Source organism: Histoplasma capsulatum, assembly GCF_000150115.1.
Source record: "Histoplasma capsulatum G186AR genomic scaffold supercont2.4, whole genome shotgun sequence".
In the NCBI taxonomy this organism is placed as follows: domain Eukaryota; kingdom Fungi; phylum Ascomycota; class Eurotiomycetes; order Onygenales; family Ajellomycetaceae; genus Histoplasma; species Histoplasma capsulatum.
Window position 1 is genome coordinate 1,729,153 of NW_025544804.1, and position 13,170 is coordinate 1,742,322.

Below are 13,170 nucleotides of genomic sequence, written 5' to 3' on the forward strand. Positions count from 1 at the left end.
TCAGTTTATTGTTTTTCTGAAGTGTACACCACTTTCTATTTCTAGGGGCAGCCTGCCCCTTTCACCCCCTTCCTGGGGGTGGGCAAACGAACCTCTAAACCCCAGGGGATGAAGGCATCTTTAATTGCTTCAAAAGGGTGGACAGCTCAGGCACAACACTCTATAGCGGGAGCTTCATGAAACATCTAGCTGGGGCAAGACGGAGCAAAAAGCCTAGAAAGCCATGCTCTTAGATATTACATATCATTGCTAGATATCATCGCTAGATCTCATCATTGATATATCATCGCAGATATCATCAATATATGTCGTCACTAGATACCATCACCAGATATCATCACTAGATATCCCAGATTTTTTCTCCCGCTGTTACCACCGTAAAGATGCTTCTCCGGCTTCAAATTTGCTTGGTCCTGAGCATAATAAATCCCGCCAAACTCCGAGAACCCGACGGAGAGCCAGGTTGATTGAAAACGAGCTACATCGAGCCGAAGTTTCATCTTATCAACAAGTTGCATGTTGTTCCAGACTTGGCTAAACTGGACTCCAAGCATTTTGTCCATAATTAGCTACTCAGCCCTACAGAGTTTGTTGCATGGGCAATCCCAAGAAAACACCTTTGGTGCGGGTGTTCCGAGTACGTTGCGGACCCTGCAAGGATTAGCTTGAATGATAATAATGCAATCAGCAGGTTGTATACGCACAAAGTCCACCGTAGCTACCTCGATCGCTGTGGTAAAGTAAGCAATGCCGGCATTGGGGTTAGGAACTTTTGCAATAACAGTTTGGCCGACATCCATTGTCAGGACGAAATTCTTGTTATACATGCCGTCAGGGCACTTTTCAACGTTAACGCAACTTTTACCCCCACTGACTCGGCTGCAATACGGGCGAGCTCATTCATGTTGAATCTGAATGTAACGGGGCGCAACCTGGTCTCCTTCATCTAGTACGAAACGACCACGCGTAAATGAAAAGAAGTCTTCATAGTTATTCTAGCCTGGAACAAGAAGTCAGCTGGGAAATAAAGTCTGGAACAAGAATAGACCTTTGTCCGCCAGGACTGCAGTTGTTGATGTTTTCGTAGGATAACTTTGATGACCATTGGAGGTGAGGGTTGATAAGGTGGTTGACTGAAAGCTCGTGGAATTCAGCAAGGTCTTTGCAAACTTGGGAGCTTAGAAAACAATGCCATCATACATAAATGAGACTTATAAGAGGCATGACATGAAAATATCATCTGTCGACGAGAGAGACACTTGACCTTGCCAAGCATCAGTGTTGGAAGTTGTGGCTCTGCGCTACAACTTCCTATCAAATAAAAACGTGCGAGGAGATTCGTTTGTGCTCTGAAAACAAAAAATCGGATTTTGTTCTTACTGAAGGTATTTTCAATTTAAACTGTGTTTCTCAGTTTGTTTTCCATATATAGAACCTCATAGACCTTAGATACTTGCTCTGTGCTCTGGTAGATGGAGGAATCCGAGCCCTTTCAGAAGAATGGGCAGATGTACCTCTCTTTTCCAGATTCGTTTGTAAGAGGGGCATTCACGTTACTATTCAATTCAATGTGTGCTTTACTATGGCTAATCCCGCCTTTTTGACCCCGTTGGACACCTAAAATCCAGGATTTTTCCCTTCCCAATGTCAGTCATCATCTTAGATTCGACACTCAAGTGCTGGCAACAACTGTCAACTTCCAGTAATTTCCAGGGTATCTAGGGCCACCTGTTCAAAACCTATGGTTTCATATTCCTCCAATAAAGGGGTTGAAATAGGGAGGGAAAAAAATAAAGAAAAAAATAAAAATAACAATATTCGACATTTGAAAAAGGATGATATCGACCAACATTCTTATACCACTTTTGCAGAGGGATGCACAACAATGGGTACGGTATACCGTGCACGTAAAAAGGTGACGAAAGAAAGACAAAAGCAATCGCCAGATATTAAGTACCAACAGAAATAGGTGAGAGACCGACAAAATTAGACTGGACAAAAAAGAAAAAGAAAGCCGCTAGTTAAGTGAAGAATTGAAAATTGCGAGGAAAGCTATAAAGCCGTTCTTTTCATCATCATAAAATTCAAACAGCATTGGCCTTTAGACCTTTGAGAGATCCCAAACTCAACGCCAGCCCTTGCGATCGACTTCGGATTCGCACAAACCCGGTGATTGGTCCGTCCTCGCCTTGTTTCTCGATGCTGAGATTTGCAAGCGCGTCCTCGCCTGGGGGAACGAGAAGATAAATGGTTAGTTAGGAGTCCTCAATCTGGGAACTACAACAAAAGGAAAGAGTGAGGAAGTGAAGAAGAAATATGATAAAACTTACCGAAGACACTTCGAGCATAAAGATTGGCGCTCAGGAATTGACAATCCCCTTCAAGCGATGCCTCTGGCGTCAAGCAGCTCATATTCGTGCTCTCCATAAGCTGGGACAAGAACTCTCTCAGCGATTTTGCTTTGGAGTTAATATTGACTTTGTTTTCCCATTCGAATTCTGTCCACATGGTGCGGAACTGGGATTCGGTGCAGTGGGCTGGATGTATATAGTCCATGATATCTGCTTTGATGTCGTTCAAGATGACAACATGGGTCTCCGTAGAGCTCGCTCCGTCGTAGACGACGTTTCCAAATATAACGCCAGTGTCTGTCGATGAAACTTTCACGGTAGCTTGTACGTTCAAGAAGTCATGAGGCCCGAGGTTCTGTGTTGTTGGGCGCTCAACAACCTTGAGGTCCCCAAGAGTGGCGAACTCTACTGACAAGTTTTGCAGGGTCTCTGTTGTTTGATTGACGAGCAGGACATCCAAAACAATGTCAAACTGGTGAACCTTAACATACGCTTCAGCGTAGACGGGGTCGGAGAACCCAGTGAGCTGTACAACTCGACTGAGCTTAGATGACAGGTCTTCATAAGCAGAGTCACCACCAGTAGCCTTGGCAAGATCAAGTTCAATTTCGTCAGCTCCTTCTTCAGCAGATTTTTTAGCGAGCTGACGGATGGGGATTGTGTCGTCGACTTGGACGGCCGCCTTGGCTTTCTCGTCTGCTTCTTTGGCTGCGCGTTTCTTTTCTTCGACTTGGACCATAGCGCGGAACGCCTGTCTTGTATCTTCAAGGAACGTCGTTTCTAATTCCTTGTGTTGGGCAAACTCGGCCAGAGATCGAACACATGACATGATTCTGTCCACAGAGTCCTCGTCGATCAGGGCTTTGACAAATTGAGATTGGCCGACTCGGATAATTGAGATCATGATAAGCATTGCTTCAGCTCGTAGAGCATTGGTTCGAGCGGTGTCTTGGGAGACCTCAGAATGTCTCATGACTAGCTTTGTCAGCGTAGACGACAAAACAGTGGCAAGGAAATAGTCCCCATCGAGGATAAGCTGTCGGAGTGGCGGTTTTTGCGCTGCTTTGACTGCTTCTAGTTTGGCAGCCTCGCTGGACTGGCTGGTAAGAGCGCTCTCAGTAGCATATGTGCCATCTGCTAATACTTTCCTTGACCCTGTTGGAGCAGATGGCTTGGAATGGCCATTCACTTGCTCCTTAAGAGGGCCGTCCTCGGCGGGAACCTCGTCCAATAAGCGCCGCTCAGAAGCCAAAATGGGAATTTCCCCAAGGCTAGCCCTAACACGTTTCCAGGCTTCTCTAATGTCGTTGGCTTCAAGAGAGTATTCTCCAATTACCCACAAAACCCCCCTATAGACTTTACCTGCACGTACTTCGCTAAGAGTGGATACTAGGCGCTCGATAATGGATGGCCTTAGCTTGGGGAACTTCTCAACTACTTCCTTGACGAAAGAGATCACGTCAACGGCGGAGTTGTTGTTAAAGTCGGCAATGAAGTCCATAAGAAGATCAACGACACTGGCTGCAATTTCAGAAAACTTAATTGCACACTGATGGATCGATTGGATAAGCAATTGCCGGTATTCGTTGTTCTGCAGCATTTTTGGTCAGCTGCGATATTCATTGTTTGGGGGGGCCGGGGGTTGAGTTTAAAATAAGTTGATCGTTGATACCTTCTCATATTGTTCGTCAACTGTTTTAGCCAGTTCCTTCTTCAAGAGCATGACGATTTCTTCAACATTTTTGCTAGACACCATTTCCATTACAATGCCCAACGCTTTCCTTCGAACATCGATATCCGGACTTGATAGAACTCGTAAAATTTCCATTGTCAGATCATCTAGAACACCTTCATTCCGTATCCGCAGCTGGTCAACTCTATCGAGTACAATTAGCTTCACATTATTGTCGGCTTCTTTGATGCTCAATTCGATCAATTTCGATGCAGCTGCCTTCACCGCCACTGGATTGCTTGTGAGCGCTGTGAGCGACGTTGCTGCTTCATAAACAACGGTACTGGCTCCTGCATCCAAGAGATCGAATATCAGTCGGAGATATTTAGCCTATATTAATTTGTCAGTTCCCGAAAATTCGAATAAAGGATGAACCCGAGAAGGGAGCGAACCAACCTTATTCTGGGTATTTTGGATAGCATCCTTTCTTATAAACTCGAGTTCGACGAGCTGAAGCAATTCATCCGCGTTTGGTACACTGTCAAAAGCAGAGCTAAGATACTCTAAGGCCTTTTGATGGCTGACTGTAAGTAGTGCCGCAAAGGCGTTGCGTCTGCAAGTGGGGTCAACTTGCGATCCCAAAAATGTCTGGATGAGGTCTGGAGCATCAGGGATCAGAGACTCGGAGAGTTGGAATATAGACGCAACGGCCCAAACAGCATTTTTCCGCACGTATGCGTGCCGGTGGTCTAAACAGGCACGTGTGGAGGACAGCAATGGTTCGAGAAGTTCGGGTTCTTTAAGTTTGCACAGAAATCGGAGCGTGTTGCCGCGGATATATTCGTTCGGATGTTGTAGGTCATTCCGGATGCCGTTGCTACATGTAGCACTGCCATTTAGCAAGGCCTTATAAAATGTCATGGGGCATTTCACAATATCATACCAGACTAATATCATCTCCTGCTTCAGTTTTCCATTGCTATCCAGCTTGGGACAGATCTCGTAATAGAAGTAGAGAAGCTTCTTCAGCGGCTTGCTCTTGGACGGCATGACAAAACGAATGATATGCATAAGCAGTTGGGGCATTGGGTCTCCATTCAGCATTACAATCAATATCCGTCTCATGGTGTCTATTTTAGATTCATCTGTTCCTTTCTCAAGCTGCGTTTTCAGGTCCTGGAGGGTAGGCTGGTCGGCAACATTGTCCTGATGCACCAAGCTGTACGCATTTTCCAAATACGATGCCATTTTGTTAACCTCTGCTGCGGCTTGCTAATCGGCAGGCAGTCAGGCTGAATAGTGGTATCTAGACAAGGGCAGCAAATTCGGGAAAGGCTGGCGGGGAGAATGTGAGCTGGAGGATCCCATTAAAGTTGGGGAAACAGGGGAACATACGGCGATGGGTTGGAGAAGTAGAGGGTAGATGGGATTCGTGACAATGTGCCTGGGCCCCGCCTTAATACGAACAATCATCTGCGCCGGTACAGGACAATTGGGGGAGAGTGGATATTGAGTTGATATCTTTGCAGCGCTGGGTCAAGGTCCAACCTGTCTATTTGGCAGGTTGCGGCCATGGACGTTGTGTGGATGACTAAGCAAGATTTAACCACTTCAATGCTCCTACAAGATGAACCAAACAACTCCACGCAAGATAACGCCGCGATTTACGAGAGCAAGACAGGAGCGAAAAATGGCAAATCCGAATGAACCTTTCTATGTTCGCTACTAGTAAGAATAATCTCTACGGCCCAGGTTTCCTCAGCTGCTGATAATCGTCGTCCAGCTCAGGTCATTCTGGGCGGTTTGGACATGAGTTTCTCGGTAAGAATATATACGAAACGAACCTTACGATTCCCATTTACTCACAGTGTAATTAGAATTCGATTTTAGATCTCTCGGCGATGGCCGAAGCGCGTCTGCTCGGTATGCGAACAACTCCAACTATCGAAATGACTCCCTGATCCGCAAAGAGAGTAGGTTTGGAATATGCCGCCCCACCTAAATAGGACTCCGGCTAAGCAAGACAATAATAAGTGTGCGTCAGTTCCCTGATGATTGCAGAGATCAAACGCATTATCAAAGAGAGCGAAATCATGAAGTACAATAGACCAGCCCACTCCCAAGTACTTTCTTTTCAGCTTTGTAACCGTTATACAGGGAAGATGATTCGAGATGGCCGCAAAAGAACAAAGACGGACGGCAGGAGTTAGAGATCAGGTTGGGAAATGAACATATTTCCTTCGAGGTAAATAAGAACTGGGCCCTCAGCTGTTGCAACCCTATAGACACATGTGTATTTACTGGTTGCGATCAGACCGCAAAAATAGGATCCCTCGTCGATGTCACCGAGTCAGCCGACCCTGAAGGATTGCGAGTATTCTACTATCTTGTCCAGGACCTTAAAGCCTTAGTATTCTCACTGATCTCCTTGCATTTCAAGGCAAGTGAAACGCACAAGTTTTCTCTTCCAAGGAACACATTATCTAATCCGTGTGTACACAGATCAAACCTATCTAAAAGATTCTCATTGGCAAAGGGTATTGAGAAAGAAAAGATAAAATTGATATGGCGTGATTTTTCTTATTTGATTTGTTCGGCTGGGCATTGGCGTTGAAACTGTGAGGGGTTGATTGATCCTTAATGTGTAAAGCTTTCTTTGTAGATTACACTCCAGAGATTGATTATGACTGGTATTTTTTCCAGCGAAGCATACGCTGGTTGATTGTCCAGCTTGTTTTTGAATGGAAAGTACAGTGCATTTTTGCTGTCCAATCTGTGGCGTTAAAAACCTAGCTTTCCCCCGCGATCGCATGGCCCTAACCAGGCTGGGCAAACCTTTGCTCGAAATCTCGGCAACAACCAACTCACAACTCCTGCGTATTGCTTGTCTTCATATATCCTACGGCAACGCACTCCACGGCATGTTGTCCACACACACATCTCGCTTTTACGCCGAAATCTAGTTCTATATTCCCAACCTCTGCGCCTGTTAGCTACCCTGGCAGCTGTATACGTTGTTTCCCCCCGATGCGTGCTTCTTGATCATTAGCCTTTTGATTCTTGTGTCAATATTTTATCCTATCCCCCATGCCCACCCCGAGCGGTGATCCTCAGTCCCCAACTACCATATATCCCGTCGACGCAGCCGTATCTACACATACCACCTGCCCCCCGGAGACTGACAGGCTTGCCACCTGGAGAGCATCATCGGAGGAGCGCATTGAGCCCAATGCTGACGATGATGTATCGTCAGCCACTGTACCACGCCCGGCGCTGGCGCAAATAGACCAGCCGCAAAATGCACATTCGCAAACTGTCCCTTCCCCTTCCCTAGGAATCGAAATATCCCCGCAATCATCTACCCAGACAATGGACTCGACAGACCATGATGTTGCGATGGAGTCGCCAAGCCCGGCGGCCAGCGTGTCGTCATCAGAGGGAGCTTCATCGGCGCAGACCTACCCAACTTCATCCTCCACATCCAGCACGACATTATCTATGGACTACGCTTTTTCTAATGTCAGAGTTAGTATATCGCCCCTTAAATTCCTATCTTGATAGCCAGCTAAATGTATATTTTTGAAAGCTCCTCCCCAATCATTGCTCGTCCTTCCTCAGAGCTGGCAGCAAATTCGTCGGAACACAGCAGTCAGACCGCCAGATATACAATGTGGACGTTGAAATCAAACATGTTGATATGGCAGAATCATACTTATGTGGTTACCTCCGAATTCAAGGTATGTCCTTGAGTTGAGCCTTTCGAGGCTACTTGATTTTACAACATCTAACCCAAGTTTTGAATCAGGACTCACCGAAGATCACCCAACCCTTACCACCTACTTTGAAGCAGAAATAATCGGCACAAAATACACCTTCCTAACTAAGCATCAGTCGTGGGGCGCTACTGATAAAACTGATCTGCAACACTGGGCCCGGTTCCCAGCCTGGAGACCGCTGGCGAGGTCTGCTAGGAAGTCGGAATTCACATATAAAAATTTCACACAGCATCCAGATATCTTCATGAGATGGAAAGAATACTTTCTAGTACCAGACCACCGCGTTAGAACGATCTCAGGTGCAAGTTTTGAGGGATTTTACTATATCTGTTTTAATCAGATAAAAGGGACTGTCAGTGGAATATACTTCCACGCAAAAAGCGAGAAGTACGTGCTTTATATTTCAATTGTCTTTCCGTGCCGAAAATTTGCAATGGGTGCAGGACCTGGATAATTAAATTTACTAACTATGATGTTTTCTTCTATTTGCTCAGATACCAGCAGCTTGAGCTTAAACCCGTGGAAAACAAGGGGTGTTTCGGGGCCATCGAATTCCGCTAGGTCCGTACTGGGGTTTTATGCACATCGAGCCTACCGCGACCGATTTTCGGAGCGTTAAATGGACATACACTTTTCGCTACCCTATTGTTTATGTGACCACCAGTTTTCACCATGCTTGATATGCTTGATATGCTTGGTCTCTATTTATTCATCATCGAGATTGGCTGCGGTCTCGTTAACCGCCTTTGAGTTGCCTTGGTCGATACCAATACCAAATCCTTGTCAACAGGAACTACCCATATATGCGGCAGGGGGCTGGCGCGATGACTTTGTTTGGGGTTTTTTTCTTTTTAAGTTAATGACTATACCATTCTTCCTTCTTACTGCCCCAACAGGTTTTTTTGTCTATACAACATAGTCGGATGTTTGGCGTTTCGGTGTCCTCTCATCTACCTGTTTACCTTTCTTATTCTTAACGTCGCGCACCCCTACTTTGACTCTTTGCTTGAATTTCTGCCGTTTTCGTTTTTCTTTTCTTTTCTTTTCTTTTCTTTTTCTTTTTTTTTTGACTACCTACTATTAACCTTTTTATTTAAGATATAACGGAACAAACCCATAACTATGCTATTCAGAGCCTCCTACTCTCTCGTTTCCCTTTACTTTTTGGTTGAATATCTCCCCAATTCCCTTTTTAAGAAGATTGAGTTTGTTTCTGAGTTTCGTTGCTATGGGTTGGGTCTTCCTAAATTTTATTTTAGTTGCGGTTTCGCCAAACCATGTTTGAGCATATTCTATTCATTTTTTCCCTTGATATTTCACAATCACAGCTAAAAGCTTTATTCCTACTATCCTATCTCAACTTTTGATACCCTCCTTTCGCACAATCTACGTAGATATTAAAACGAGGGACCACAGTATTCTTCGACCAACCCTTTAGTTATGTAGATAGACCCTTGAAAGTTACGAACTATCCCAGCGGCTTTACGTATACTCAAAGCTACATAACTTCCACCGCAATCATGGGTTGAAAGGTTGAAGAGTAATAACGCCCATGGATATACTTGGCCTTTTATCTTCGACTACATATATCTAGGAATGGGATAAATGGATATCTCACATCGATTTTTGCTCGATAATATGTATCCCAAAATTTTTTCATCTCATCCCTCTCTCCACCATTCTAATGCCTCTGCGCCTGTATTTATAGATATATGCCGAACACGCTTCTTTTGAAAGTTCAAAAATAGTTGAGCGGAAAAAGGCAGTGTCGTGGATGAAGGGAGAAAGAATATATCTCCCGACACATCATTTATCCAGCATATCATTCATATCCTCATGTGGGTATAATTACACTCCGTACATTTCTTATGCACACCTCTGTCGCTTGAAATCAGGCGCATCCTTCAAAAAAAAAAAAAAAAAATCCAAACACCCCAGAAAACATATAAGAGGCCGAAATGAGAATACAAGTGAAAGAAAGCAAGTAGCAAACCAAAGGAAACACAAAAACCATTACATATATTTATCCACCCTTTCCCAAAAACTTAATAGATGTAGCACTGGATGCTTTTCGCATTGAAACTGAAAGTCGTGGGAACGGTAAAACCGTAACTATCTCCGCTCCAGGTGGGACATCCCCTTTTAGAGTAGGCCACACATTGACAGCTGCCAGCCGATGAGGCAGATACGAATGGTTTCCCGTTAGAGGACACCAAATTAATACAAGTACCCGCCCTAGTGCTAACTTTATAGCAGTCTGTTCGGTTCTTATTCTTACAAACTACAGGTGTGCAGTCAAAAATTCCACGCCTGTCGAGTTCTAATTTTCCCACCATACATAGAATTTTCAGCCTGTGGATATACACATACACACACATACACACCCAAAGAATTAAAAAAAAGAGGCTCGATGGAGGTTTTGTTTGATGGTTTTGCAGTGGGTATTGGGTGCGTTCTGGATGGTTCACCTACATGCCTCCGTCAGGGATCGGTTCTAGGTCGTCCTCAGTGAGGTTGACCACCTTCAAGTCTTCTCCTCCTACATCGCCAGTGGGGGGGACAGCGGATGCCACGGCAGAGCCAGCGGCAAGCAATGCCGTAAAGAAGTAAAGAGCTGAGCGCATTTTTGTTGTGATATTGGATTTGTGAGGGCCTGGACGTTGAGTAGCTCAGGAGTGAGGAAGTTTTGGGATAAGTTGCGAAGTTTGCGAAGTGTTCGCTGTCCAAAAAACCCTTTGGGGATGGAAATAAATTTTTATTTATACCTTCTATTGCGTCTGAAGCTCACAGAATGCTATCCAAGCTGGTGTCACGAAGTCTCATGGAGAGATGCAGTATGCACCTGCATCTGAAAACATGGAGGAAGATGGCGGTGTTCGAAAACAAGGAGCAACGAACACGAAACACGGACTGTTCTCTCGCATGACTTTTTCTTCGAACGACGCTGTTTTGTATTTGATTGAAGCATTCCAATCCAGATGTTGGATCTATACGAAATGCATATATGCCAAGAGGCACAAACAAGCCTTGTAGTGGCTGACGGCGCAGGCCACATAGCTCAAGGTGCATCTTGAAGTTGGCCAGTTAAAACACGACGAAAGGATGAGTTGTTTCAACTGTGAAGGCATATAAATAAATATGCTGATCGGCATGGTTTTATTTGGAAACTTCACAACCTGCTTCGTATCCCAGGAGCCCGTATATTCCAGGCATTAGCTGGTGTGCATCTCAGCAACTAGACCCGGGCGCCGTTCCTGAAGCATATCCAACACAATATATTGACAGTCGAGTCAAACTTGATTGAATATATATCGTGAAACTTAAGCCTCTGGTAAAATTTGTGGAGGTGACAATCAGTCTCACTTTTTGAAGAGACGCTCTTCAGGAAGCTGGCAAATGAACAAATCTATCCCCTGGTTTCTATCTACCTATGTTTTGGATTTAAACTTGGAAGCGGCTTCCATTCTAGATTTTATAGATTCGTGTTGATATTGAATTTTATTAGTGTCTATAAAAGATGATTGCTAAATGTAGGCTGCCATATTGGTCTATTTAGGCGTCCGTACTAGCGCTCCTCTCATCGCTAGAACCAATTGTAACAGCATAACAGCACGACAGCATCACACTACCATGTCTTCAATTTAGAATTGCTATCCATATTACGGGATCCGAAGCACATGCCTATGTTGTTCTATCGCTTTTTAACCCCCGGCCCAGTAACCGTTCACAATCCTTAAGCAGCTGTACCGAACCAACAGCCCAATGTCCATCCTTTTCCGCCTTCTTACCCTTTTTGGCCTCATCCTGCTCGTCCACGCGTAAGCAAAATGGATCCATTCTCTAACCAGCGCTTCTCCTCCCAGTTCTTAAGACCATTGATCTCCTTTCCCACATGTGAATCCCCGGAATTGACATGTACCCCATGAATTGCGTTTATAGTGGTTACTCCGCCCATGAACATTCAATATTATATGGCAGTGTTCACTCCGTTCCCCTCGATATCACCCTCGAAACCCTCGTGGCGATCATATTTGTTACACTCGGCCTAGTGCTGGGGTCTGAGAGACTGCGACCGATTAGCTGGAGTGTGTGGGCAGGCGAGATTGAAAAGGAAGGCGGGGTGCGCAATCCATTCCGTGGTTTCGAAGACCGGATAGGGTTTTGGGATGTGAAGGTCCGTAGCAGCATTCCCTTTCTGTTCGTTCTTTTGTTTATTGCCTCTCTGCATTTAGCATGAAAATGCTTTGCTGACGATTTGTTATTTATAGGGAAAACGAGAGGAGTTTTCGAAGTGGGTACGGGAAGAGGCTACCGTTAGCGCAAAGTCATGATTTTTGTTGAAATTTATATTGTGTTTTGTACGTGGAATTACTGCACGTCAAGTAATGTATAGCTGTTGAAGCTCATAGAAATGTGGGTTGAACAGCCTGTGAACAATAGTTCGAGATTGTCGTGCGCACTAACATGTCTACATGACAGGTTCATATTCATATCCAAACATTAAAAATTTTAGCGAAGCGAATCATGGCTTGCATCACGCCGCACACGTTTTGAATTTCTACCAATCTCCCACATAGCGTCACATATTACTATGGACATAAGGCCATACATACCAGAACAGTGAATATAAGAGCCGCCCACCTCACGAATTTCAATTTCCAGATGCGGCAGCAGACGTCGGTACAAAATGAGCAGACAACTTGACCGACCACAGGGACACCCAAAGCAAGGATGTTGTGCCGAAGAATATCTTTTTTATGAATAGTTCCTCATCCCCGAATTCTGCAAATGGAGATGCTCCAGACAGGAAAGTAGTAAGTGTGTATAAACCAGGCATAGGATGAGGTAGAAGATCGTCGTGGCAAGGGAAGACAGCCATGACAAGACGACAAATAAATCTTCCAATTGAACCCCAACCGACTTCCAAAACTCCAAAACTCCATACCAAATCACATGGTTTTCTGCAATTGCCATAGTGATCGTTGAGCACCCTCTCTGTCTTCAGAATTTACAATTCTAGCATCCAAAAGTATGCATGCACAAAAGGACAGTAGTGAGGCTTACAAGATCTGGTTAGCGAATCGACACCGACATTTTCACGGAGGCAACGAGAACCCATATAAATATGGATTTCAGTTTTCGCATGCGCTATGGCCAAAGCGGGCAATCAACAATTATTGAATAATATTACTCTACAAATCTCCCCTTTCTGACCCTAGTTAGCCGTTCCTGTGATAGATACCCTGCTCTTTGATTCTAGTGGACTAATATCATTATCATGTCTGTATCATTATGACTCTTATCTTCGATGTTGGTGGGGACGGGCGAACCTTGAAAGCTCCCGCTATCAGCAGAAAAATGCAGATTATTC

At 44.7% G+C, this 13,170-nt stretch overlaps 6 protein-coding genes across 6 annotated transcripts; 3 read left to right on the forward strand and 3 right to left on the reverse strand.

Moving 5' to 3' along the window:
• Nucleotides 1–314: 314 nt before the first annotated feature.
• Nucleotides 315–827, reverse strand: HCBG_03614 (phosphotransferase enzyme family protein; the record flags this gene model as incomplete). The annotated part of the gene is made up of 2 exons (XM_045430663.1): nt 315–569; nt 705–827. The coding sequence occupies 2 exons, from the start codon at nt 825–827 to the stop codon at nt 315–317; spliced, it is 378 nt and encodes a 125-aa protein (XP_045288806.1).
• Nucleotides 828–1,804: 977 nt separating this feature from the next.
• On the reverse strand, nt 1,805–5,271 carry HCBG_03615 (coatomer beta subunit; the record flags this gene model as incomplete). The annotated part of the gene is made up of 5 exons (XM_045430664.1): nt 1,805–2,227; nt 2,331–3,942; nt 4,024–4,413; nt 4,480–4,900; nt 4,967–5,271. 5 exons carry the CDS (start codon nt 5,269–5,271, stop codon nt 2,085–2,087), a joined length of 2,871 nt encoding a protein of 956 aa, XP_045288807.1.
• A 379-nt stretch (nt 5,272–5,650) lies between these two features.
• HCBG_03616 (mago nashi domain-containing protein) lies at nt 5,651–6,745 on the forward strand (the record flags this gene model as incomplete). The annotated part of the gene is made up of 5 exons (XM_045430665.1): nt 5,651–5,751; nt 5,807–5,844; nt 5,901–5,996; nt 6,351–6,513; nt 6,727–6,745. 5 exons carry the CDS (start codon nt 5,651–5,653, stop codon nt 6,743–6,745), a joined length of 417 nt encoding a protein of 138 aa, XP_045288808.1.
• Nucleotides 6,746–7,110: 365 nt separating this feature from the next.
• HCBG_03617 (uncharacterized protein) lies at nt 7,111–8,360 on the forward strand (the record flags this gene model as incomplete). The annotated part of the gene is made up of 4 exons (XM_045430666.1): nt 7,111–7,548; nt 7,610–7,760; nt 7,829–8,186; nt 8,294–8,360. 4 exons carry the CDS (start codon nt 7,111–7,113, stop codon nt 8,358–8,360), a joined length of 1,014 nt encoding a protein of 337 aa, XP_045288809.1.
• Nucleotides 8,361–9,822: 1,462 nt separating this feature from the next.
• HCBG_03618 (uncharacterized protein) lies at nt 9,823–10,423 on the reverse strand (the record flags this gene model as incomplete). Its single annotated transcript, XM_045430667.1, has 3 exons — nt 9,823–10,034; nt 10,078–10,151; nt 10,272–10,423. The coding sequence occupies 3 exons, from the start codon at nt 10,421–10,423 to the stop codon at nt 9,823–9,825; spliced, it is 438 nt and encodes a 145-aa protein (XP_045288810.1).
• Nucleotides 10,424–11,442: 1,019 nt separating this feature from the next.
• On the forward strand, nt 11,443–12,570 carry HCBG_03619 (uncharacterized protein; the record flags this gene model as incomplete). Its single annotated transcript, XM_045430668.1, has 4 exons — nt 11,443–11,617; nt 11,739–11,973; nt 12,068–12,157; nt 12,279–12,570. 3 exons carry the CDS (start codon nt 11,562–11,564, stop codon nt 12,128–12,130), a joined length of 354 nt encoding a protein of 117 aa, XP_045288811.1.
• Nucleotides 12,571–13,170: the final 600 nt, after the last annotated feature.